The 26,367-nt window shown below is 54.4% G+C and overlaps 1 protein-coding gene across 10 annotated transcripts in view; it reads left to right on the top strand.

Annotated features, from left to right (window-relative positions):
• Window positions 1–1,167: 1,167 nt before the first annotated feature.
• CCDC33 (coiled-coil domain containing 33) overlaps window positions 1,168–26,367 on the top strand; it is a 90,451-nt gene continuing 65,251 nt past the window's right edge. For 7 of the 10 annotated variants that reach the window (XM_042941431.1, XM_042941430.1, XM_042941427.1 and 4 more), the window contains exons 1-4: window positions 1,168–1,594; window positions 6,814–6,977; window positions 20,676–20,809; window positions 24,980–25,089. In XM_042941431.1, the coding sequence (XP_042797365.1) occupies window positions 1,574–1,594; window positions 6,814–6,977; window positions 20,676–20,809; window positions 24,980–25,089 (429 nt within the window). In that variant the 5' untranslated portion in view covers window positions 1,168–1,573. Of the gene's footprint in view, window positions 1,595–2,292; window positions 2,383–6,813; window positions 6,978–20,675; window positions 20,810–24,979; window positions 25,090–26,367 lie in introns of those variants that run through there. The other 3 variants (XM_042941428.1, XM_042941429.1, XM_042941432.1) reach the window with 3 other exon arrangements.

The following is a 26,367-nucleotide window of genomic DNA, read 5'->3' as shown; positions in this document are numbered from 1 at the left end:
TCCTGCCTCTTGTTGCCAGGATGGGCCTGCTTTGGTCCCCAGACCCAGGAAAATGGGAAGAACCCTCAATATGGGCTCTAAAACAGCTGGCAGAAGAAAGAGGCAGGCCGCAGGAGTTTTCCAGACACCTTCAACCCCACCCAGTACCCCAGATCTCACCTTTGCCAGACCAGGGTTCTGACCATGTTTCGGGGCCCGGTTCCCATCTAGCCTCCCTGGGGAGCAGACCTCACCCCAGGCCAAGGGCCAGTCACTCCTCATTCTGCCATCTCACTGCCCGGAAAAGGACTTCGAACCACGTCTGGCACAGGGTAAGTGCTCAATAAAAAGAATTGTTACCTTTGTAATAATTTCTTGTGGAGCTCAGAATTGGATTTGTCGGCCGTCGTTAGCTATTTGTAGTTTATTTTCAACAATATAATGAACACCCATTAGCTGACCGCCCAATCTAAGAGACGTTACAATAACATATCTACTTATTCCCCATTCTCTCTGTCACCTTCCGGCCCAGCCGCCAAGAAGGAACCATTTTCTTGAACTTTGTGTTTATTATTATTTTTTATTTTTTTATTGAAAAAAAATTTTTTTTAACATTTATTCATTTTTTGAGAGACAGAGAGAGAGAGAGAGCACAAGCAGGGGAGGGGCAGAGAGAGAGGGAGACACAGAATCTGAAACAGGCTCCAGGCTCTGAGCTGTCAGCACAGAGCCCGATGCAGGGCTTGAACTCATGAAACGCGAGATCATGACCTGAGCCGAAGTCGGCCACTCAACCGACTGAGCCACCCCGGCGCCCCATGTTTATTATTATTAAACAAACGAAAGACTACAGGCACCCAAAGAGGCAGGATGGCTGTAGATTCATTAACAGAAATAGCTGTTTTTACCAACCAAGTTGCAACTTCCTGTGGGTAGCATCTGGGTCTCCACAGTGGGGCTGGGCATACAGAGCCATTGGTGAATCGGGTTGATAGACTGTTTGGGGTCTCAAAAGCAGGGAGGGTGAGGACTGGATGCCAGAGAGCAGGCAGGACCCACCTCCAAAAATAGGGAGAAGGGCTTCTGCTCCCCCGCCCCACTATACCTGGATTATACTCATGTGGCTTCTGCTCTGCCCTATGACGTCACACAGTGTTGCCCAGGTGACCCAGCTGGGTGGACAAGCTCACAGCTTTTCCAGGTCTTGGCAGAGAAAGGGCCACCCACCCCTGTCTTTACCTTCCTGGGGGTACAAAGAGCCGATTGTTTCCGTTGCTGACCCCTACCCAGCTGGTCACAGCCCAAAGCCCTGAGGACACCTCCACTCCAAGAATGTCTCACTTCTGAGAAAGTTCCAGGCTGCCCCCCACCTCGCCATCTCCACCCCCCCACTGTTTCCCCCCCATCTAGCTCCCAGAGCCAGCGTATGCCCCCCCAACCCGAGACAACACTGACGCTCTATACTGTTTGCCAAGCCCCAAGACTCCACGGTGCCCAGGCCAGCTGGGCAGGGCCAGTGCCTGGTCAGCCACCAATATCAGGTACTGGTCCCCAAGATTGTTAAACAAGGCCAAACACTCCTGCCCCCAAGAGGATGGGACGGAAAAAGAAAAAGGTGAGGGCTGGGGGCAGGGGTCATTCATCTGTATGAGCTCATCTCTCCTTCAAAGTCTCTTGTCTTATTTGCTCCTAAATCATGACAAAAGCTTCCCTTATCTGGGTCCCAGTTTTCACAACCGTGAAATGGAGAGCGAGGTGGTCTCTCGGTGTTCTTCCAAGTTAGGCATGCTGTACTCTGGGGCCACGTGGGATCTGAATTCGGTGTGCTTGCAGGTGTTATCAGCTCCTGGTACCCTTACCTGGTTGTTTCTGTCTTGTATCCCCATGACCCAGAGAAAAATGTGGCTTGAATGGGTATAGTACCCCTGCCCCCACATAGCCTGGAAAGGAGTTTTTGCTGTGTTGTCACAAAGGCGCAGAGACCCTACTGAGATGGCTCAACCATCCCCCTCCAGGATCTTCTAGGAGATTCCCACACTGCTGCCCTGGGACTGCCAATGCTCCACCTCCACCATCCTCCACCCTTCCAGCCCTGGCCCAGACCCCTGCCCCAGGCCGCAGATGCTCCAACTCCTAGAAAGAAGGGCTTCTTGTTGGTTTTGATCACTGCTGTATCCCCAGAATTCAGAACAGTGCCTGACACATAGTAGGTGCTTAATAAATATCTGTGACAGAACAGCAAGACCTTGCCAGGAGGGGACTAAAATCTCTGAGTGCTGAAATGCAGACAGTTCAATATGAGGCCTCCCTTGTCTCCTGCTAACTGGCAAGGCTGAGCCTATGTCCTCGACTGTGCCAAGTACCGACTGGGGTGGCAGAATGAGCTAAGACCAAAGGCACCAGGTACTTGCTAACTTGGGAACACCCTCTCTTGCTGTTAGACTCAAACCAAATAGCTACAGGTGCCCCACTGTGGCTTCTACTTTATTACCCTTGACTTTGGTGTCTGGGGTTCCTGGTGTTCTCTACCCACAGCTGGCTCCTCCCCTTGACTCTACCCTTTAAGCTACTTTCTTGAATGTCACACACTCAGGACCAGGCACCAGGCTGGCCTGACCTAGAGGCCTTAAGCTGCCAGCTGGTCCTGAAGCTCATTCCCACCCGCCCACCCAAGCTGGGTTTGGGGATACAAGGAGCATTCGTAGGAGCCCTGAGAAGGAAATGGATTTGTTTGATTTATTTTTTTAAATGCTTATTTAAAAAGAGAGTGTATGAGAGAGAGAGTGTGTGCAAGCGGGGGAGGGGCAGTGAGAGAGGGAGAGAGAATCCCGAGCAGGCTCCGCACTGTCAGCGCAGAGCCCGACTTGGGATTTGAACTCACGAACCATGAGATCATGACCTGAACTGAAACCAAAGCGAGACGCTTAACCAACTGAGCCACCCAGGTGCCCCGGATTTGTTTTGTTTAATTCATAATTTTGTGGAACATTTTTTTTAATGTTTATTTATTTTTGAGACAGACAGAGACAGAGCATGAATGGGGAAGGGGCAGAGAGAGAGGGAGACACAGAATGGGAAGCAGGCTCCAGGCTCTGAGCCATCAGCCCAGAGCCCGACGTGGGGCTCAAACTCACGGACCGTGAGATCGTGACCTGAGCTGAAGTCGGATGCTTAACCGACTGAGCCACCCAGGCACCCCTTGTGGAACATTTTTAACGACTGGGTAGAATCTCCTATAAGAATGTTCATATTGTGTGCATATAGTATTACATATTCCTATTTCCTCTTTTGTGAAGCTTCTATTCATGTCTTTTTTATCATGGTGATGCTTCCAGATCTCTGTGTATTGGGGATATTCATCCCTTTATATATATTGCAGATATTTTCTCCTATTGGTTTTTTCTCTGGACTGTGGTGAATTGGAGGCTATTGTAGAAGTTGGTATGGATTGTTAATGTAATCCGAGCGATCAATCTTTTCTTCATGATTTCTGATGTTTGCGGCATCTTCGAAAGAGTCTTTCCTTGTCCAAACGCCACAACTCCCATGGCTAGTACTTACTAACAAGTACTGGCTACTTGGGTCATGAGCCCGAGGCCGTATACGCTGTGGCCCAGAGAAAGCTCAGCATGTCCAGAAAACACTAACAGGGCAGAGCAGAGACCTCACAAGGTTGAGACACAGACCCCATCCCACTTCCCACTCTGCCCGCTAGCAAAGCCGAGGGCCCAGACACAAGGGCTTTGGTCTCCCTGAGCCTGATTCCCCACCTAGGAGAGGGCCCTCCAGTGGCCATTGTAACTCCCAAGCAAGTTTAGATGCTGAAACTAGAAGGAACATGAAGTGCCATTTTTTAACTCAAAGCCCTTAAGATACAGCTGGGGAACCTGAATCCGGGTGAGGGGGGACTTTGGTCCTGATGCAGACACAGCTCCGAGGGAAGCCTGCAGATTGTCCTTCCAGAGGTAGGAAGGAAGGAAAGGGAAGGCTGAGAGGTTGGCCCACAGTCCCCGCTCCAGGCTCCCTGGCCCTGGGCCCAGCCTGCCCAGCGGCACATGCCTGCGGCCCTCACCAGGAGGCGCCAGCCTGGCAGCTGGCCTCATGCCCAGAAGTGAAGCACGAGCAGTTTTTGTCCAGCCTCCTGGAAGCTGTATTTCCCAGAAGGCTGTCCCACAAGGGGAGGCATAGAGGCAGTAGGGGACAGAGAGAGGACACAACTCATGGGCCTGGTCTGCAGAATCACTGGTTGGGCTGTGATGCTGGGTCCTCACTTCTGGGGGCCATAGGAGGCTAGGGACAGGCCCGGTACCCCCACAGAAACAAGGGGGAGGGGGCCACCATCTTGGGCTTCTCCTGGGCATCAGGGTGATGGAGAGACACGTTAGTCACCTCTCCTGACCTCACTGCAGAACCTTAGGCCTTCCACAGGGAAGATTACAAAACCATTCCAGATATCCCCACTGACCAGGTGGGAAAAGTAAGACCCCACTGGGAGTTAGGGCAGACCTGGACTGAAACCTACATTTCTGGACACTCCAGGTCGCTGGTCTTGCTCCCCTGGCACTAAACCAGAAGACTAAGCCTGATGGAGAGTGGAGTGGGTTACGGGGGGCACCTCCCATCATGGCCTGGCAGGGGAGAGGGGGAGAGGGGGAAGGATAACTCTCAACACCTCTGCAGATGGTGATAGGCCCCCCCTGGGTCCTGCGGAGGGGGCCTTCCTCAGGCAGAAGGAGGGGTCTCTCTGTAGAGCTGGCACTTCTGGGGCTGGGGGTTTCTCACCTCCTAATTAGTCATCTTATTAGTCAAGGACCACAGATTGTACCAAGAAGGCCTTTGTGATAACATCAGATCTGTAGGAAGTGAGGGAACAAGCCACAGGGATGGACATACAGGGGAAGAGGGACCTACCCAGACAAAGGCTTGAAGGTGGGAGCCAGCTTGGGATGTGCAAGAAACCACCCAGAGGCCAGCGGGGCTGGAGCCAGTGGGCAAGACGCCCAGGGGCATGAGGCGAGGTCGGTTTCCTGGGCCAGAGTGTGTAGGTCCTAACAGGCCAGCGAAGCTCTGAAGGAAACAGGGAGCCACTGTTTCGAGCAGTGACAGTTCTGGTCTGATTGAAATCTGTAAAGGATCACTCTGGCTGCTCTGTGAGATGGGCAGGGTAGAGGGAGTGCCAGAAAGGAAACAGTCAGTCATGCAGAAGGGGTCAGATTCTGGACATGGTTTCATGAGTTTTTTGTTTTTTTTTTTAATGTTTATTTTTGAGAGAGAGAGTGCACGCGAGTGGAGGAGGGGCAGAGAGAGAGGGAGGCGAGGATCCTAAGCAGGCTCCGAGCTGTCAGCGCAGAGCCAGATGTGGGGCTCGAACTCATGAACCCTGAGATCATGACCTGAGCTGAAGTTGGACACTTAACGGACTGAGCCACCCAGGGGCCCCCTAGACATGGTTTGAAGGCAGGGCTGGCAGGCCATGCTGTCAGGGCTCATGTAATGTTCACCCCGCCACTGTCATCAGAACGGAATGACGTTAAGAGGCGTCAAAGTCCTCAGGCCCTTCCCTTTCCCTCTGCCCAGAGGCTTCTGAGAGCCAGGAGCCACTGCGCCCAGAACCCCCAGGCTCAAGGTGGGAGCAGACAATCTGTGGGGAACTGGGGCCCTCACACAGGAAGCAGGGCAGCTTCCAAACAGGCTGGTCCAAGCCCACATTGTCCCATTGGGGAAACTGACTCTCAGCATGACGGGGCTTCGGGTCCATGGTGTTGAGGAGCAGAGCTGGTTTAAACCCAGCTCTGCTGATGCTCGGTGCTCATCAGGACTGAGCCAGGAGATCCCCCTACCAGGGCCTGCCCCCTGTCAGGGTCTGACAGACTGAACTTGCTATTTTTTTTTTTAATGCTTATTTTTGAGAGAGAGAGGGAACACAAGCAGAGGAGGGGCAGAGAGGAAGCAACACAGAATCTGAAGCAGGCTCCAGGCTCTGAGCTGTCAGCACAGAGCCTGACACAGGGCTCGAACTCACCACTGTGAGATCATCACCTGAGCCAAAGTCGGACACCCAACCGACTGAGCCACCCAGGTGCCTCATGCAAACTTTCTAGATAAAAGGTCCCAACCCTTCAGGTCCTCCTCGTCCCAGCAGCCTTTCCTGATTGCCCGGCCGCTGCTTCTGTCTCCTCTCAGCAGCTCTCACTGAATACCATGGTCCTTCAGGCCCTGAGTCACAAGCTGGTGAGCTGGTGAGCTCCCACATGTGTGTCCGCTTGGGGCAGCCAGCCTAGGGGGCGCCATGTGCAGGCAGGTGCCACTCCTTCCTGGTGCAGGGTTCTCTGGGGAGAAGAGAGAGGGGCATCTGGGACAGACACGTTTGTCCCTTTTCATTAATGCCTTGGGTGACTCCATGGATGTGGATGAACTTTGTAAACTGTAAGGGGCTGTGCACAGGAAGGACCTAAGGTGACAGATGGACTGGGCTGAGGTTACAGGAGAGACCGAGGGAGAAGGCCAGCTGCAGGTGGGATTTAGGAATTAGAGGCAAGGGCACCCACAAAAGCAAAGGTTTTAGCAGTGAGACTGGACTTGAGAGATGAAGCCCTGTCTCCCTCCGCAGGAAGCGATCACGGACTGGGGCAGACGTGGGGTGTGGGACAGAGGTAGGGAGAAGATGGGGTCAAAGGCAAGTGCCCTATAGTTCCAAACTGGGTGGGGGTGGGTGGATGACAAAGGGAAAGGCACTTGGTGGGGAGGGGATCGGTGAGGGACTGGAGTTCTAAGGAGGCAGTAAGGGCAGGGGACCACCGGCAAGAGGCCACTCAGCCCTGGCTCTCTCCACAGGTCACTGAGAGCCCAGAGGAGCCCCTGAACACCTCACAGAGTGTGGAATCTGTCACCAGCCACCTGTCTCCCCCTAATAAGGAGACCGTCATGGTCACTATCCATGGGGCCACCAACCTACCCACCTGCAAGGATGGCTCTGAGCCGTGGCCATACGTGGTAGTGTAAGTGGTGCTGGGAGTAGGGGCAGGGGCTGGTGCCGGGCTGTGAGCAGAAATCAGTGGATGGATATTTGGAATGCGAGCAACCAAAGGTTGGGGGAGGGGACCGTGATACCCAGAGGGGAAAGCCAAGTGTGAATCACACAGGGGCTGGAGGCTCTGTGCGTGTGAGGCCTGACATCTTCCCTGCTGCGTGGGAAGCTGTTCACCAGGACTGGGGAAGGAAGGAAGAGCCACTCCTTGATCCCACAGCCAGCTGGGCGGGGCTTGGCCACAGTTTGACCTCAGGGAGGCAGGGCCCCTGGATACAGAAGCCTGGGCTGGGCTCGGAGTGGGGTGGTGGTCAAAGGAAGAAGGCCTGAGCCTGCCTCTCCGGGACTCTGGGTGCCCCATTCCCCCATGCCCTATTCTGGGGTAGGTCCTCACAGCCATCTTCCTCCTTGCCCCCCCCCACTTCTCAGGTCATTTCTATCTTAGGGACTTCCCTAGTTCTGGTCCTTTAATGCACCCCACGTCCCCCGTCAGCCAGCTGCAATCAGGCTGCACGCTTCTCCCAGCCCGGTGGCCGAGTGAGGCCTGCCACGCCATCTGCTGCCCACGCTGTGGGCCTCACTTCTCCCAGGAGGGCATCAGGGGGTGACAGGGTGTCCATCCGGCCAACCTTCCGTACGGAGGTCGGACATCCGTTCAATCTTGGTTGTGAAGCACTGCACAGTAACCCCTCCGCCAAGCTTGTCATCCCTGAGCCCCTCTGTAAAGAGTGGGAGCCACGAGGGCCTCCCCACAAGCTACTCTACACCTCCCCTCCTCTACTAATTCCAGTTCAGTGCCTGCCTCAGGCTTTTGCCCACATGTCCTTTGGGGGAGTGCCTGCCCCAGCCCTCACCCAACACCTGCTGAAATCCCACCTTCAAAGCCTTATTCTTGACTGCCTCCTCCTCCAGGCAGCCACCAGAGTTGAGCTCTCCTCTCTGGAGCTGCACAGCAATGGCAACTCTGATCTGACACACTTCACATAAATGCAGTTATGGGCTGTTCTTCTGTTCCCCAAACTGGGGCTCCAGAGGACACATCCCAGGTCTTCCATTTCCCCCACAATGCGCCCAGCCTGGGCCTGAGCGCCTGACTTAGGGATCAAGGAGCCACGGAGACAGCCAGCCAGTAGCTATGACAACAACCCCCGCACCTCCACACAGTTGAAAGGAGGGTAGATGGTGTGCTGGAGACCAACAGGTGGGACACTTGGCTTGTCTCAAAAGGCCCATTTCCACCCACCCACCCAGCTCCTCGGCCCTCCCCTCCCCCAACTCCATTTCCGCCGTGAGGAGGGACAGGTGGCAGAGAGTGGGCTTGGCAGGGAGCTCGCCTTCTCCCCTCAGCTATTTCCATAAACCAATTATCGCCGATCATCTCGGGAGATTGAGGCCCTGCCTATCACCAAGCCAGCCTGGGCGGCGGGGCGGGGAGCGGGGCGCCGCGTTGCTCTGCGGAGGGCACCGCGACCCTCGCCTTCACCCGGTTGCCATGGGAACGCGCGGCGGGAGCCCAGCCGGCCGGAGCCTGGGTGAGGGGTGTGGGGGCGGCGGGGAGAGCGCATGGCTGCACCCATCTCCACCCAGGGAGGGGGCAGGGAGCAGAGCTCGGCCGAGCCTGCGGCCCCGCGTCCCGGGGCCGGGGCGTTCCAGGGCTCCTGGCGGCTGAGCCGCCACCAGCCCCGGGGGTGCTAATGAGATGCAAATGACAGCAGAAGGGAGGGCTTCTGAGAAGGAAGGCCCAGCTGTCAGGAACCTGAAAGAGGCTTTCACAGCGAGCCCCCAGCCCCAGGCAGGAACCCCAAAGGGACGACCCAGACCCTCAGAAGCCAGAAGCCCTGGGAAGAATCTGATGTGCCCTGGATGTCTGATTCCACGTACGCCATTAACAAAGCAGACCACAGGCATGAGAAGCCAGTCCCCCGAAGCTTTCCTTCTTCTCACGATGAATATTGCAATGCTTAAAGTAGATAGGGTTTATATTTAATATATATTAATAATATTGATCTTCCATAGTCTTTCAAAACACTTTTTCTCATCATTCTCATGCCTGTGTTTCTGGTGCCCTCGGCTTGGTCTCCTGGCTGAGCCTCCTGCTCTCTGCCATCCCTAGGGGTCTCACCTCTGGGGCTTCCTGTCCCTGCCTAGTTCCGCCCTCTCTCTGGGTCTGTTGCATCCCCAGCAGGCCGACCTGCGGGGACAATGGTGGAGTAGGAGTTAAAGCACAGGCCTAAGAGTACCCCGGAGTCATTTACTCATTCAGCCCATGAGTGGGGAGCTGAAGAGAACTCAGTTCTAATGATGGGGACTCCCTAGCTGGGGGCTTGGTCACTTCACTCCTGTGCAGGCTCCAGCCTCAAGCCAATCTAATACAATAGAGCACACCTCTCGCCATGATTGACCCAGATCAAGAAGTCCACATGGCTCATCTTGTGGTTCCAGCTCTTTCCATCTGAGCCATTGACCTGCTTCCAGTCTGACCCCTATACTCCTCCGAAATAGCTTTCTCTAAAATGAAGGCTGTGCTTGACCCCATTACGTCCGCTGGGCATCTCATCTTTCCAGATGCTGGCCTGTCCCAGGTTTCAACCCTTGGTCGCTCCTCTTCCTCTGTACTGTCTGCATAACATCCTCATCCTGCTGCCAGTAGTCATATTCCTCCCCCCACCCCAACGTCCCCCCCCACCCCACTCCATCCCTGAGTCTGTAAATGTGTCTCCTGTATCTGAAATCTGGCTGCTTCTCTCTGCCGGCTCGCCCCACCTTAAGCTTCTGCACTTTTCTCTTCTTAGCACATCTGATCTTACCCATCTTCAAACCCCAAGGGTTCTCACTGCTCCCAGGGTAAAGAGGATTCTAGACCCAGCAAGGTTGGGTCCTTGCGGCCCCCTCCAGATCCCCAGCAGCATGACTCCCATCTCCCTTTCTTCGCTCCAGCTGTACCACGTGTCTATCTCTCAGTTCTCTGAGCAGACCCTGTTTCCTCCCTCCCTAGGCCTTTCAGGATCCCTCCCCCAGAACATTCTCCCTTCCCCTCCCCTCTTTGGATCCCAGCTAAATCACCTCCTCCAGGAGGTCCCCCCTGACCTCCCAGACCAGGCCAAAGTTTCCTACATTCCACGCCTCCCTGGGACTTTTTACTTCTGCAGTGTCACAGCTGGTGTCACAAGTTTGATGTGCTTTCATGGGATTCCTGGCTTACTCTTCCTCGAACCTACCCCCATAGTGGCCCTCTAGTTCAACAAGTGACCACCAGGTCTGTATTGCTCCCCATTCTATCCCTACTATTTAACGCAGCACCCGGAGCATAGGAGGCTGTCAATAACTGTTGAATGAATCCGGCCCCATTTCTAGCTTGCTCTGTGACTTTGGGAAGGTTCCTTGTCCTCTCATTGCTCAAATGCCTCTCCTAGGAAGCTGCCTCAGAGGGCTGTAGGGATGGGGAGCCAGTAGGAGATGCTGACAGATGTAAAGTATGACACAGAGTAAAGGTTACCCCCAGTGCCCACGGTGGGCATGGAAGATCTGTCAGAAGAAAGCGGTGGGGCAGTGGAGAAAAGCGAGAATGGGATCAGGAAACCCCAGAATCTGGCTCACTGCCCCTGACAGTGTAGTCCCTGTCCCTCTCTGAGTCTTAGTCTTCCCGTGGCCAGGATGTCCATTCTGGTCTCTGTGCTGTTTCAAGGCTTGCCAAGCTGATTCGTGCTCTGGCCTGGGAAATAGTGTCCGTTCTTAAGAGACAACAAGAGCCCAGCTGTACATGCAAGACAGATTCCAAGTCCAGGTCTGCTGGGCCAGTGCCCGGGCCCCAGGTCTCCCCTGACCGATCTGAGCCTGAGCAGTGCCCAACACCTGCCTCCTGGCCTGGCACAGAGAGACCTGCCAGTCAGAGCCCAGCAGGGACCAGGAAGACAGTGGCCCTGACAGGTCGGGGGGGTGCCCTCACAGGCAGGGTCTGGGGAAGGGGCCAGCCAGGAGACATCCTGTGGGGTTCTAACCCTCGGCCAAAGGATTGGTGGCTGGGTTGCCAGTTGGCAGTGGCTGCTCTGACCGCCTGCTGCCCAGAGCTAAGGAACAGGGCTGGAGCCAGGACCGGGAGGGGAAGGGCTGCTTCCTCTGTGCACGTGGGGGAAGGCTTGGCCGGAGCCACAGTGGGCAGGGCAGACCACAGGTCAGAGCCAGTGAGTCATATTTGGAGGATCTTTGGTTTTCTTGGGTGAGCCTGAGAGCCCTGACCCTGGTCCTAGACTGAGACTGACCTTGGTCATATGCTGAGCCCTGACTCCGGTCATAGACTGAGCCCTAATCACACACTGGGCCCCTACCCTGGCCACAGACGGAGCTCTGACCCTAGTGACTAATTGGAGAAAGTACTGAAAGTAGGACAATTGTGTAAGGTCCTGGTAGGAGAAGGTTAAAGGTCATATTTACCAAGTGCCTACCATGTACTTGGCAAATATGCTAGGAATACATGTGTTTGTCCATGTGTGTGTACGTGTGTGTGTGGTATATATGTGCTTCCCATAATTTAATCATCACTTAGTCCTTCGAGCTAGGTAAAATATTATCCCCATTTTGCAGATGAGGTCACTAAGGGCTCAGCATATTGCTGTGAGGTGGCCAGAGTCACAGAACTATAGTGCATACCCAAGCCAGGATCCAGGATTCCAAAATCTAAAAGCTTTTTCAACCTCACTCCCTGACTTGATCCTCATGCAGTGGCTGCCCCTCCCAGAAGGGGTGTTGGCCTCAGGGTCCTAACCCAGACTTCCAGAGAAGATCCAGTGAGCAGTCTGAAGACCCTTCCTGGGATCCGGATTGCCCACACTTTCCCCCCGCCTGGCTGTGAGCCTTGGCCAAAGGCTCCAGAGGGCAGGGATTTGGGCAGAGTGGGTGGAGGCCTGGCATGACTCATAGGTGACCCGTGAGCTTGTCTCAGCAGCCAGAGGGATGGGCTCAGCAAAAATAACAAAAATACACACAGTGACAGTGAGCATGGGACAGCGCCAGGAAAAAAGCAGCCCCCATTTGCTGATGGTGGCCCACGCTGAGCTCACGCGGAGCTCGGTTCTTCTGCACCCTGGCTCTAATACAGCAGCCCTGGCAGGCAGGTTGCATTAGCCCCATGTGATGGCCAAAGAGGTCAAGACCCAGGGAAGTGAAGGGACTTGTCTGGTTGGCCAGTAAGAATGGAGCAGATAAAGATAAGTGTCCCTGTTTGGCCACTAGTGACTCCCTCTGGTAGAGGCCAAGGTTCCTTCCCTTCCAGCAGGATGCTTGTGGGAAAAGGCACAGCATGGGGGAGAAGGCCCTGGAGAGGCCTGAGAATCTCGGGTCTTATCTCCCCTGCAGAGTCCCCAGCCTATGGTATGGCCAGACCTCTCCACACCTTCTCCAAATGATGTCAGTCCCTTGAGGCTCAGAGCCTCAGAATTTTTGTTCAGTGAGAACGGCCTTGTATCCCAGAGCTGTAAACACAGCTGGTGTCAGTGGTTAAAAGGGGAGGGTTGCCTGAGACCATCCCCCGCCCCCCCCCCCCCCCTGCAAGCCAGACTGAAGCCATAAGGATCTTTCCAGATGTTCCCCTATCACCGCCATGCAGGGCCCCTGAGGTCCTTCTCATGCCCGAAACACTTATTCAGACCCAAAAAGCATGAGCTCTTCTGCAGAGGCACTGGAATCCTGGAGGGCAGCCCAAGAGGCCAATGCTTACCAAGAGAAGCAAGTTTTAATGGGGAGATTTCAGGCAACGAGGCAGGCCGGTGGGGAGCTTTCCTGGTGTCCTCATTGTATAACACACAGGCTGTCTCGGCTGCTTATTTCTAAGCACGGGCAAAGCTGCTGACAGGGCCCCTCCTTCCCCCACCCCTGGCTCCGGGGCATCACAGATGGCCAGGAAGTGGGGTCCCCTCTCGGGGCTTTGACTGGCTTCTGTGCCCCTTGCTTCCCACCTCAGGCTTCCAGGTCAGATGCTGCATGGTCTGGCATCCATCAAAGAGGGAGGCAGGCTACTGGACAGGGAACTGGGGCTTGGGGTCCAGTTCAGCTCCTCCTGCCCTTGTGCTGTCTCCCTACACGCAGTGAGCTTCCATCAGAGGGAGGGGCACCGGGGGCAGCAAAGTCAGTGCCTTCAGGCCTGAGGAGCCGGCTCCACAGATGCTGAAAGCGGCCGGGTGTGTGAGACCAAGTCAAGAGCGCAGGGCTCCTTCGGGGAAGCAGCCCCCAGTCAGCCCCTCAGGTTCCTGCCGTGGAGGACTGTAGGCTTGGGTTGTGGGCTGTCTCTGTTTTTCATGAGAAGTCAGAAATCCACATTGTTGTGTAAAATTAGCCAGTTTCTACACACAGACCAAACACCTCTATGCAGCTGAATCTCTGGGCCTCGCATCTTCTCCTCCCTGATCCCTCCACCCATTCAGACTCAGCCTCCAACTTGGCCAGCTGTCCTCTTCTCCCAGGAGCCTCCCCGTGGGGACCCACTCTCTATATGTGTCTCAGAGGCACACCCCCCTTCCTGAAGCCCCCTCTTGCTTCACTTCCAGGACGAGCCTCCTTTGATTCCCTCTTCTCTCTGGCCACTCCTCTGTGGGATCTTTCACCCTATACCTGGTCAATGTTGGTGCTCCCTGTTTAGTCCTTGGCATCTCCCTGGGTCTCTCATTCCCCCCCCCACTCCCTGAAGATCTCCCTCATCCCAGGCTACCCCCAAGCCCCGTCCTGAAGGTCCAGGAATGTCTAGCTCCAGCCCAGTCCTCTCTCCTGCCCTGCAGCCCCATGGACCCACCAGCCGATGTATACTCCACTTCAGACTCAGCCTTCCCAAACTGGCCTTCTCGTCCCCTTCCCCCGCTGCCCCCTGGGGCTCACCATCCATCCAGAGGCCTGTGAGATATGGAACACTGTCATGAGCTCAGAGATGTTTAAAGGATGAGCCCACGCAGTCGGTAAGGCTGAGACTCAAACCCACAGCCTGTGAGCCTGAACACTAAGCCACTCTCTCCGGCCTTCAGCATGACTGGCCCAGAAATGCTCAGGAGGCTGTGGGGTTTTATCCCTGGGGAGGGCAGGCGGTGGCTGCCCCCAAACAAAGGTAGGGGCAGATTTGCTGGCCCTGAGTAGGGAGAGAGGTTGATTGTCCTGTATCTCCCTCCCTGTCACCCGTTGCCTGACTTTCTGGCAGCTCTGGGGCCTGTGGAAAGTGCCGTGTACATGCTAGGGTGCCCTGGGGGTGTTGGAGAAGCAGGGCTTGGGGCCAGCCTGTGACTGTGACTGGGGGCCCTTAGGATGTCAGTGTGGCAGGAAAACCAGACCCAGGATCTGGCCCTGGGGCCCCAGGGCCTTTGGGGAGCCCAGTCCCCGCAGCTGGGCTCTGCTTCCCTCCCTTTGAGGATGTACTTTGGGCTTAGAACTTGAGATCTGAACCCTCGTCCCAGCCCAACAGCTGCTTCTGAGGCAGTACTGAGAAGCTGCCCCAGATTAGAGCAGGTTCCCAGCAGTCTGGGCCAGGGGCCTGGCCTAGCAGAGCTGGAGAGGAAAAGAAGGTTCTTCCACACCTTCCCCCATTCAGTAAACACTTGCTGGGTCCCACTGTGCCTAGGTGGGAACTGGAAACAGCTTCAGCAGTGACAAGACAAGCCCTTGAGGGGCTCACCTAGCATGTGTGTGTGTGTGTGTGTGTGTGTGTGTGTGTGTGGTGGGGGTACTAAACAGATAATACCCACTTGTCCTTTGCCCACAGTCTCCCAAGGCAGAGGGCGACTGAGCAGGCTCCAGACCCTAGCCAGCACTTGGGTATTTGGGCCCCTCGGGAAGGCTGGTCTCTTGGGAAGGGGGCAGGAGGCAGGGCTCTATGTCTGAGATTCCAGACTCAGAATGTGGACCATACACCATGCAAGTTAGGCCAGAGACAAGAATGAGAGTGATTCAGGTCATTTTCCTGAGGTTGGGAAGTTCACCTATATGTCTGTCCACATTCCTCCTGCGCTAAGGCTACATCCATGAGAAGTTGATACTCAGAGAGGGGGTGTTCAGAGTGATCAAGAAGGATCTCAAGTCATGGAGAGACCTCCCAGGGCTGTTTCACCCAGGCCTATACCTTGCCAAGGGACTATCATTTCATCCCGTAGGGCCATGGTATTTCCTAGCCAGCTGTACCCTCTCCCCTCTTCCTAAGATGTTTCTCCGGGCCCCTCGCCAAGCAAGGCCACAGGGTAGACTGCAGCTGGACACTCCAGAGGCTGGCAGATAACACTTGCCCATGCACCACCTCCTGCTTCCATGGAGAAAAAAGTTTTCCCTAGAAAACCAGGAAATCCTCCCTGGGAGAGGATGCAGGGTATGAACGTGCCCAACAGACTGGAGCTTGAGTCTGGCTTTGCACCCACCACAAAATTCTGTGGGGTGAGGTTTTGCCCTGGGTCGTATGGACCGAATCCCCCTGCCCTGCTGCCTCCCTGAGCATGGAGAGGGGTGCGTGGTTGACCCTGAGGGGCTCCCCTGAGAACAATGGGATAATTTCAGATGAAGTATGGGTAGGAAAGTGAGGAGCAGAATTCTTGTTTTGTAGAAAGAATTTTCCCTCTACCTGAGTGCTCATTTCTGATTTCCAGGGCAGCACCCGCCCCCTGTGGGAAGGTACGGGGAGCGGGGGGGAGCAGCCATGCCCATGTGGACGGGGAGTTGGCTGGCCTCCAGTGCTCCAGAGTCGGTTGTTCCTTAAATCGAGGCCCACCTGTAGTGGTGTAGCACCATCAGCAATTAGTGATGGTTCATTAGAGTCCAATTAATAAATGAAACCCAGGATGAGAGCCATTGCTTTGCTGAGAATAACAGCCCTTCTTATGCCTCAAGTGGCAGCCTCCCAAGAGCTCACAATCCACAAGAAACAGCTGTACTGGGGGCTGGGTGGGGGGCACACATGGAGGGGGGATGTTGATGGTGATGGGCTATTGTCTGGTACGGTGGGAGGGGGAGAGAAAGGAGCTTCAGACCAGACATTCCTGCCTGGGATCTTAGCTCCTCTTTTGAGGAAGCCTTCTTGCCCAGCAATCCCAGGGGAGCCTGGCCAAGGCCAGAGGTAAGAAGGCAGGGCTTTCTCCTCCTTCCTGTCTGGCCTCAGAGGACAATGCACATGGGTGTGGAGAGAAGAGGGCTGGAAAAGGCACGAGGTCAGGGAGGACCACAAGCCTCCCTGTTGTCTCTGCTACCCCAACCCACGTCCCAACACACTGACCCTGGGTCAGCCAGCCATGCCCTCCCCAGACCTGTTCACGGCTCCTCAAAGCCTCAGGCTCTATCCTCCGATTGGAAAAGTTCTCATCTCTGTCTGTTCAAGCCCTGCATCCTCCAGGAAACCTTGCCTCCCCGGTCCGGCCCAGGCAGGGTCACAAACCCCAGAACCCCGCCTTTGACCACCCCATTCAGGTGACCACCTCTGCAGGGGCCAACTCTCCCATTCTACCCCTGTTGCATAAGGCTGGAGACCTGGGCAGGGGACAGGTCATTGTTTTTTTTGTGCCCTCCAGGGATGGAAGGAGGTCCATGCCTGGGAGTCTGGCTGCCTCAGACTTCTGGGGGATGGGGAGGCTGGCCTTCCTGACCCAGAGGCTGACATGGAGGGTGCAAGTAGAGGGGAACTGCGCTGCCTTCTCAGGACAGAATGGGGTCCAGTCATGACACACTGGGCATCTGGCCTTAAGGAATCTTAGTCTGAACCTGTTTCCTCACCTGCCTCTAAGTTTCCCAGGTGAGCAAGTGATAGGGTTGTGGAGGACCCGGTCAAAAGATTACAAGGCCTCTTGTTCTGCCATCCATCTATGTAAAGGTTCTGCCCTTCGTCCATCTTCATTCTGCCCAAGCATCTCCTTCCTTGGGGCTTCTGGGAACATCCTTCTGGTCTTCCAGGATTCCGGGTCCTGCCTAGCCAGGACCCCTGCAGCCAGAACAGATCCAAATTAGGGTCCTCCCTTTCCCCCTGATACCCTAGGGGCTGCCCTGGGATCGACACTCAGGACAGGCAGGTGGTCTGCATCCTGAGCTTCCAAAGCCCTGGACCCTGTCAAGGCCAGACTTTGACATTTGTTCATGCTCTGACACCTTGAGGAGTGTGGGAGACCAAGCAGACAGGCAGGGCAAGTGCAGGGGGTGGGCTTAGAGAACTGAGAGGCAGCTTGAGGGCTGGTATGTGGAGGAGGGTATGGAGATGGGGTAATGTGTGGCACACAGACCTCTCTGGGGAAGCCTGTGTATCCGTGCACACATACACGTGCACGGGCTGGTGGAGGGGCTGGTCAGGGGAGCCTTCCTGGAGGCAGGGACAATGGCACACACCCCCACCCGTAGAGGTATACATGCTCTAGAGGGCATTTCAGAGGATGTGTGGAGGGTGGGGGAATGGCTCAGGAGCCTGTACTCACCACCCCATCAGTGCCCTGTACTTTCCCACTGCCCACCTCACCGACAGCCTCTGGGGCCAGACAACAGTCTCCCTTAGTGACAGTGTAGAAGGAAAGCAAAAAATCCGGCTTCTTCCCTCCCACTCACAGATGTGCTTGGGCCTGGCCCCCACCCCCTGCTTGGGTGGGAGCCCCAGGGCCTCCTGGCAGCTTTGTCAAACACACACATACCCCTCCAGTGCGCTGGGGGGTGGGCCTGGTAGGGAGGGGTTTCTGTTTCTTGGCAGTTTGGGACCCAGGATTGCTAAACTGTACCCCTGAACCCAACCCCAGTTCCATCCTGGTATGACTGCCCCTCCCATGGCTGGATTAAGTCTAAGCCCCTGACAGCAGGCTCTCAGCCTGGAGCACCCATCAGCTCCCCCAGGGCCTGCCTGCGAGAGCCAGGCCAGGGCTCTAAGGATCGGAGGGAGGATCCTGCTCTTATAGTAAGCTATATGGAGGCAGGTCCTGGAGAGGTCCCCTGGGCTCGGAAGCTTCCCTGGGAGACCTGAGCCCCATCAGGGGCCAGGGGTCCTACAACCTAGCCTTCCATGTGCCCAGCTGAGAGGTGCAGAATGGGAACTAGGAGCAAGGAGTGAACTGGCCCCCTTTGCCCCTCTAGATCTCTAGTTTCTAGAATAGCATCAAGGCCTGAAGGAGTCAGCTGTGCCAGGAAAAGCCATTACCCTGACAGCCTCCCTCCACCTGCTAAAAGCCTCCCTCCTTCCCCTGGGGCCTCACCCCTCCTGAGTTATTTCATCTCCACTCACCTAGCTCTGACAGACCTCTCCTGGTGAGAGAAGGGAGGAAAGGGATGCTTGCTTAACCCCTTCTATGCCTGAGCAGCTCCCTTGGCCTTGTCCATTGTCCTTCCCCATCTCTTTCCATCTGGAATCCCTCCTGCTGGCAAGAGGGAGACAGGCTGGCAAGTACAGGTCATGGGTTCCGACCTGCATTCTGTCACTGCACTGCTTGTGGTTCAGGTCCCTTGATCACCCTCAGTCTGTCTGCTCTGAGCACTGGGTAGCCCCCAGGGACACAAAGTACTGGGTGTCCGTGCAGGAGCAGGTTAGATGTTTGGGGTGTAGAGGACTGACCTCATCCTTATATAGAGTGTAAGGCACAGAGGGGCAGGAGGAGGGGCTCAGACGGCACCCCTGAGTTAGCGGAGGTTAGCAAGTCAGGAGGCAGGGAGCTCCAACCCCTGCCAGCCTTGATGCCTTCTCCTCTCCAGCCTGGCAGCCTCCTTCACAGCCCCGGGCCAGAGGGGCCTTCTTCGCAGGTGTGCGGAGACGAAGTGTCTGGACCAGGGCTGAGTCTGGGAGGCATGCCCCTCATCATCCCAGCCCTCTCTTGGTGCTCCCCTGCCCCTGCCAGGCTGCCTTGGGTCAGCGACTTTTGAGAAACACCCAGCTTGTGTCATACATGAGGGAATAACATGAACTGGGGCCTTCTGTGTGCCAAGAGCTTAACATGCTTTCTTCCCAGTCCTTATAACCACCCTGGGAGGGAGGTCCCACCTACAGAGGAGGAAACTGAGGCTCAGAGAGGACAGGTGGCCTGGTCAAGAGGTAACTGCGGCCTCAGACCCAGTTGTGTGTGGCTCTGAAGCCTGTCCTCTCCCCAGGACTCCATACCTTGGCCACGGCAGCCCGAGATCCTCAGAGGTAGACCCAGAGTTGGGGTCAAGATGGGGGGACACCAGGCCAATTAAAACAATTATGATGATTTAAAGGGCAATTAAGACGATTATGATGATTAGCACCATCATGATACTTAACAACATGCCAACTACTTTACACACATGAATTCATCTCATGCCCACAACCGCCCTGCATTATCAACCCCATTTCACAGGTGAAGGAAGTAACGTATCACAAGAGCACGTACCTTGACAAAGTCACACAGCTAATAAGGGGCAGAGCTGCGATTAGGAACTCCAGGGACCCTGTTGTCATCACCAGGCCACACTGTCTCTCAGCTGAAGCAGAGAGGAATCTCCAGCTGGGCCCTGGAGCTTGGAGACAGGACTCTTACAAGAATGGCTGTCCGCAGGAGTCCTGTAGACAATTGGGGAGCAAAGATCCAGGCTGCTGTGTCACTCAAGTCCAGAGGCCAGAGGGAGCAGTGAGGACCAGGGGGCTCTGAAGGCTTCCTGGAGGGGAAGAACAGGGTGGGCTGGGAAGGCCACAGGCTGATTTAGCTACCATATGGGGCACTTTGGCTCTGAGTTTCTGGGCCAGCTCGCCTGCGCCACACTCCCTTTGGGGGCCTCCGGGATAGGGCCAAGGCTGGTGAGGACACCATCTGTGCTTCCGCCTGGGGAACCATTGGTGCACAGCACCTCCCCCTCCTGAGTACAAGGCATGGCTCCCCCTGCTCCAGGCTCTCTGGGATGGTTCCTCACCCATGATTGCTGCAGTTAATGTAGCAGCGCTATTTACAGCCCGAACATAATAACCTCCTCAACAGAAGAAGTATTAACTCTCTTGCTGAACTGTTTGATGGCTCGGGAGCTCAGGGACATAAGTGTCAGATACCTGTGGGATGCACTGGGAAGCAGAGGGCCCAAGATCCCACCTCTCCTTGGACAGGCTGGCCCTGCACAACCCCTCACCGCCCCCCTGCCTTGCCCCGTGCCCAGCTCTAAGTGTCCAGCCCAGGGCCCTGCACGAAGTGGGTGCTGCAAAAGGCAGTAGTGTACATGTGCTCCGTTGAAAAGGTTCAGAGCCCAGGAAGCTGGGCCGAGCCTTGGGAATTGGGCCAGCAGCTTAGGGAAACGAAGGTCAAAGGAGAAGCCAGCCGGGCGGGCACCACACAGCCGCCCTGCCCAGAGACTTCCTCCCACTGAACAGAACCTAGAGAAGAGAGTCAGGATGGGGAGTCTATGCACACAGGCGCCTGCTGGGGAACCCTGCCAAGGCAGAGGGCAGAAAGTCAGACAGGCAAGGAGTCTACCCCCATTCCCATTCTCACCCTTGGCCTCGGGTGCCTGAGTCCACGTGAAGGCCTCAGCAGTGGCCGGAGAGACAGGGTGGTCCCCCAGGCGGTCAGGGCAGCCAAGGAGAGAGACCTGGCGTCCCCTGGGCCTGGGATGACAAGAGTGTGTCTGCCTGGGAGGGAGCTCTCCATTCTCTGTCCACTCTTTGCTCAGATTTATGGACAATGTGTCTAGAAGGGGTGAGCAGCAGGCAGGACACCCTTCCTCTGACTCAGCCTGCTCCTCCCCTCCCCAGGGAAACCACATCTGAGGATGTGAAGGACCAGAACGCCAAGGCAGCCACATCTGTGACCACAGAGCCCACCATAGCCCCCATCTGGGGGGACACGGTCAAAGTGGAGCTCCAAACTGAGGATGTGGGACAAGAAGGTGAGGTGGGGGCGAAACGTGGCTTGGCGTGCACGGGAGGGGTGTGAGGCAGAGGCAGGCTCCCTCTTGAGTCAGCTGGAAGCCACCTGAACACCTCTTTGGGCTCAGTTAAAAGCACTTTAAAGAAAAAAAATCATAATACTGTCACGCCTCATCTCCTCAGTCTGCTCGAAAAATGAGTTGTTCCACATAAATGAATTTCCCAGACAATGAAAGCTTATCTTTTTACGGCCACTGTTATTATTTTCATGGTTGTTATTACTACCATCTCCCACTGAAACGGCACATTACAGCTTCCTGAAACATCCCCACACATCGCTCACTGGGAGCTCCTCCTGGGAGGAGCAGTGCTGTTCCCATTGCTTAGATGGGAACACTGAGTTTCAGGGAACTGGCCCAAGCTCAGGTAATCAGTAAGTGGAGGACCTAGGATCAGCCACACACACTCTTGCTGAGGCTCCAGCGTTTTAGCTTTTTCCCTAGAATGGTTCCTTATCCTGCTTTGTCTCCTGGGCACTGCCCATTGTGAGACAGCGGTGTCCCTGTGCTTCCTGAGGGCCACGGGCCACTGTCATAGAAACCGCCTACTAGTTCCTCCGCCTCCACCCCCGGAAGCCTTTCCAGCTCCTGTCTTTCAGCAAATTCTAACACTGGAGGTGATTTAAGTTTTTCAAGGCAGGGCTTACACCGAAATCTCCAGGTACAGGTGTACATGAGTATTTGTGTGCACTTTGAGGTTTCCACTCTTGGGTGAGACCTGGGGCTGGGCACCCAGGAGTATTGACTGGCAGATGCCAGGACAGCTATGGGCACTGGCATCAGGCATAGTCAGCACAGACCCACAGGTGTGCACAGCGTCTGTGCTCTTATCGAGTCAGAAGAGCCTCAAGTTCCTATCTTGCAGGTGGCCCTTCCCTCAGAGGACTGGCTTTACTTCCCCTCCTTGAAATCTCACCAGGGACTTAGAACTCCCGTCTGCCTCATAAAGAGCAGAAAGCCAGCTGCTAAACATGCAGGAAGATGAGAGACAGAGGGTGAGGTGGCCCATCAATAAAGGGGGACAGAGCCAATTCTGGGTCACACCAGATGATATTTTTCTGCCTCTAAAGGGATAGGTGGGGCTGTTGGGGTGAATTGAGAAAATGTGGAAGAGGACAAAAAATTGACCTAGGATTTCACGCATGTGCCTGTGTGCGCCTGAGTGTGCATGTCTCTGTGAATGCCTGCCCGCTGGCTCGTATGTATGCATGAATGTGGTGTGTGTGAGTACATGCTTGTGTCTGTACCCAGAGGCATGCATGTCTGTGTGTCATGTATGTGTGTATGCATGTGTGTGTCTGACTGCAACACTATGTTATGTATGTGCCTAGATTTATCCGGGAGGCGGTGTATGTCTGGCAGTGTGTGTGTGTGTGTGTGTGTGTGTGTGTGTGTGTGTGCATGTATCTATGTGGCTGACAGGAAGTTAGGGTTTGTGGTGAGTAGACATGGTCTGGGACCCCACCTTGAGCTCTGCACATGTCATGTAACTATAGGAAAGGACATGATGAATCAGTGGCCTTGGGGCCCATCTGTGCAGCAGAGAGGGGACAGGACTCACTGCAGGAACAAGAGGGTAGCGAGGCCTCATGGGCAGGCAGGGAATATTGGCAGGTGCCTCTTTGCAGATTGAAGTAGCTGGATGCTCATTGGAACCTGGTTGGAACTGGTTGCTGTGGTGATGTCTGTGGTGGGAGTGGGGAGGTGGGGGCCAAGCCAAGAGGTGGAGGGAAGGGGGAGGGAGCTCAAGGAGGTGTTAATGAAAGCAAAGGGGAGTTGCAGACCCGTGTCAGGGCCAAAGCAGGCAGGTGGCAGAAATGGCTTGTTGGCCACACAAAGGGAGCGGTGGGAGGCTGGAGAGGCACAATGCCCAGAGAAGAAGCTGATGAAGCGTGTTTGTAGCATGGAGACAGGAACAGGGAGGGATGGCTGTCCATTCCCCCCAATCACAGCTCATCTGCTGGTTGCCCACACAGGACTCCAAAGACTGGGGTAGGAGGAGGAAATGCAGGGCACTCACCCCTTCTTCAGCTTCAGCAAATTCCAACCAGATTTGGGGACTCAGGGCCCATGCATAGTGGCCATGAGGGGCTGCAGCCGTCATAGCTACTGATGAAGTTTTGGCTGGGAGCACTGGAATCCCCTAGCTGAATTTTTTTCAGTTCTGCCCAGGGCTCGGTGAGTATACAGAGCACTACAGATGGTTAATGAAGAGGAAAATAGTGACAGCTACAAGGAGCATTTGCTTAGACTTTCATAGCTTGAAAAACATATTTCCCTCCCCACAACAATATTAGGAGAGAGACAACGATTTTCCTTTCTAAAATATTAACATTTTGCAGAGCAGGAAAATGAAGCTCAGAGAGGTTAAGTGACTGACAAAGGTCACAGAGCAAGTTGGCGTGTTTGTATTAGAAACCAGGTCTTCTCACTCCAAACCTCTTGTCTTATTCTACTTCCTTCAAGGCAACTTCAGGTCTTTTGGATGCCCATTTCCGCATTTCCCCTTCTTTCTTTCGAGCACAGATCCCACTTGGCCAGCTCTTGAGGGACTCTGGCAAATGTCTTTCCCTCTCTGTTTCCAGGGTAGCAGTGAGAAAAAAGAAGAAAGGAAGAGTAATTAGCAAAACTCTTCTCCTCCTCTGCCTCCTCCTCCTCCTCTTCCTCCTCCTCCTCCTCCTCCATATGCTCCTCCAACAGTCCTTTTTAAAATTCTTTTAATGTTTGTTTATTTTTGAGAGAGAGAGAGAGAGAGAGAGAGAGAGAGAGCAAGCAGGGGAGGTGCAGAGAGAGAGGGAGACACAGAATTCGAAGCAGGCTCCAGGATCTGAGCTGTCAACACAAAGCCTGACGCGGGGCTTGAACTCACAAACTGTGAGGTCATGACCTGAGCCAAAGCTGGACACTTAACCGACTGACCCACCCAGGTGACCCTCCATATGCTCATCCAAATGACCCACCCAGCTCCAAGTGACCCAGCCACACAGGGCTCCCAGACTGCTGAACCCGCCCCTCCAGCAGCTGTCCATGGTGCTGATGTGTCCTTGTCTCAAGAAAGAGGCAAAGAGCAAGGGGCTACCCCAGTCTCCATCAGGTACTCTCGTCCTTCCCATCCTCCCTTTTCCATTCTTCTCTAGATCTTTTAGATCCTTCCCTCCTCCATCTCTCTTATTCTCCTCCCTCTCCTCCCTCCTCTTTTTTTCCTCCCTCCTCATTTCCTCTTCTCTCTCACACCATAGACTTCCAGAATGAAAAGATGCCTCCAGGGTTACAAGCCTAGCCTCTCCCATCAGCCATTTACTAGCTATGTGATGGCGATCAAGTAATATAAACCTCTCTTAGCTCCACCGTCCACAGTTTAAAAACAGATGGTGATTCCTACTTGAGGGGTTGTGGTGGCGATTTGTTGGAATAATGACTCAGGAGCACCCATCCCCATGTCTTGCACACAGCAGGTGCTCACTAAGGAGCATTTCCATGATTATTTCTAAGTCATTGATGTTCTTAGAGTTCATCCTGAAGTTCATGCATTTTTTGACAAAATGTAGTCTCTTTGGAGGGAGTTTTCTAAGTGGTGCATTATTCTTAGTGTTAGACTAATTTTCATTTCCTTGAAGATATTTTATTGATATTGGAATATTTCTTGAGCAAATCACTTTTCCTTACTGAGACTCAGTTTCCCCATTCACAACATATGGGAGATAAGCCCTCCCCTTCCTGCCTGAGCTGCTGGTGAGAATGTCTTTGACTAAGGGAAGCGGCCTTATTCCTAGGAAGAGGTACTATTCCTGCTTGCGTGCATATCTCTGTGCCAGCTCATGTGTGTCTGTTGTGATGGGAGCTCCATACTGTGTGTGTCCATCTCTGGGCTGGGAGTTTCTGGACCACTGGACAGAATTTCATCTTTGGATCCCAACGGCACCTAGCATGGACACTTGCCCTGCAAAGGAGCTCAAACAGTGCTTTTAAAGTTGTGTACATGTGTGTGTCCCACACATGTGTTGGTTCCTCAGCATGGCCCCTGCTCCCTGCTCTCAGCAATGTCTCACCTCCCACTGGCTCACCTCACCAGGGGTGACACTGGTCCACTAAGCCCTGTTTTGACCTTGAGCTCACTTTTTCTCTCTTCAGATATGGTCCTCAAGGTGATGGACAATAAAAATAAAGAGGAGCTATTGTCCTACCAAATTCCCATCAAATACCTGAGTCTCTTCCACCCCTACCACTTTGAGCTGGTGAAGGTAAGTCAGGGCCCTGGGTGCTGGGCCCATGTGGGCCTGGAACAGGTAGAGGAAGAACAGATGGTAACCACCCTCACGTGCCCAGCTATTCTCTCAGAGCCTCCCATGCTCACCGTACAGTAAGATAAGTCTTGGGTCGTATGAGACTCAGGAAGCACAGCTCCTGACAGGTAGACATGAACGATTTCCATGAGAAATTTGGAATTCTCCAAACTCATCTCTGTAAAACAGCCCAATAGCATGGAACATCTACTACATGAAATGAATACACCAATTAAAGATATATTCTGATTTCATGTATGTTAAAAGTGGGAATATATCTAAAAATCAAAGAAATACAGTATTTTCATAGTACCTACTGTGTTTCCGGTCCTGGGCTAGACACCATCTTTAATCATCAAGGTGAATTCTGTTTTGCACACATAGGACTGGGACCCAGAGAGAGGAATCCTCTCAACCCGGGTGAGAGAGCAAGTGAGTAGCAGAGTGGAGGGTGAGCCCAGGTCACGCTGTCTCCCAAGTCTGTTCTTTCTGTGCGGCCTCCACACACTGCTTTAGCAGGAAGAAGGCCCAGGAGAATTGGGGTGTGTGGGAAAGAAAGTGCTCCCTGGAGTGCACCCCTCTTGTAGGGAACTTGACATGAGCCTGGAGAGGGGAGCCTCAGGGACCTCAGTCCATGGTCTGAACTTCCCAGACTAGCTCCCCTGCCCGCTCCCTCTCCCCCATGCCGATTGATGGAAGGAAGAACTCACTCTTTGATTGCATGCTAGGCACTGAGCCAGAGATGAACAGAAGCATACTTTCCCCTCAGTGTGCACTCCAGACCCTATTATGGTTTGGCGGAAAGAACAATGTGATGCAAGATTGTGTGGGTTTCTATCCCAGGTCTGCCTCTTGCTAACAATATATCCATAGCAGCCGCTTAACCCCCTAGGCCTCTACTTCTCATTGGCAAAATAGAGACACTGAGCATGGCCATTTGGACAATTGAATGCAACAATGAGCATACAGCCTCTAGTGAGGTACCTGGCACATTGTGGGTGCTCAGTTCAGGTCAATTCCCCTCCTTTCCTCCCTCCCTGCTTCCCACCAGGTCCTGCGTTGATCCTCTTTCCAAGCACCATCTCAACCATGGCCTAGGGTCTTTACCTTCCTTATGCCCCTTCCCTAAGCCTGGATGAGATACCTGGGACAGGCAGGGCCAGGAAGGCCCAGAGAGATTCATGACTCACCTGGAAGACAGTGCTTTAGCTGTGATTCTGTGATCATCACCCAGGC

Source organism: Panthera leo, chromosome B3, assembly GCF_018350215.1.
Source record: "Panthera leo isolate Ple1 chromosome B3, P.leo_Ple1_pat1.1, whole genome shotgun sequence".
NCBI classification, from domain to species: Eukaryota; Metazoa; Chordata; class Mammalia; order Carnivora; family Felidae; genus Panthera; species Panthera leo.
Note: the sequence above shows the minus strand (reverse complement) of the source record. Positions and strands in the feature narration are given on the sequence as shown.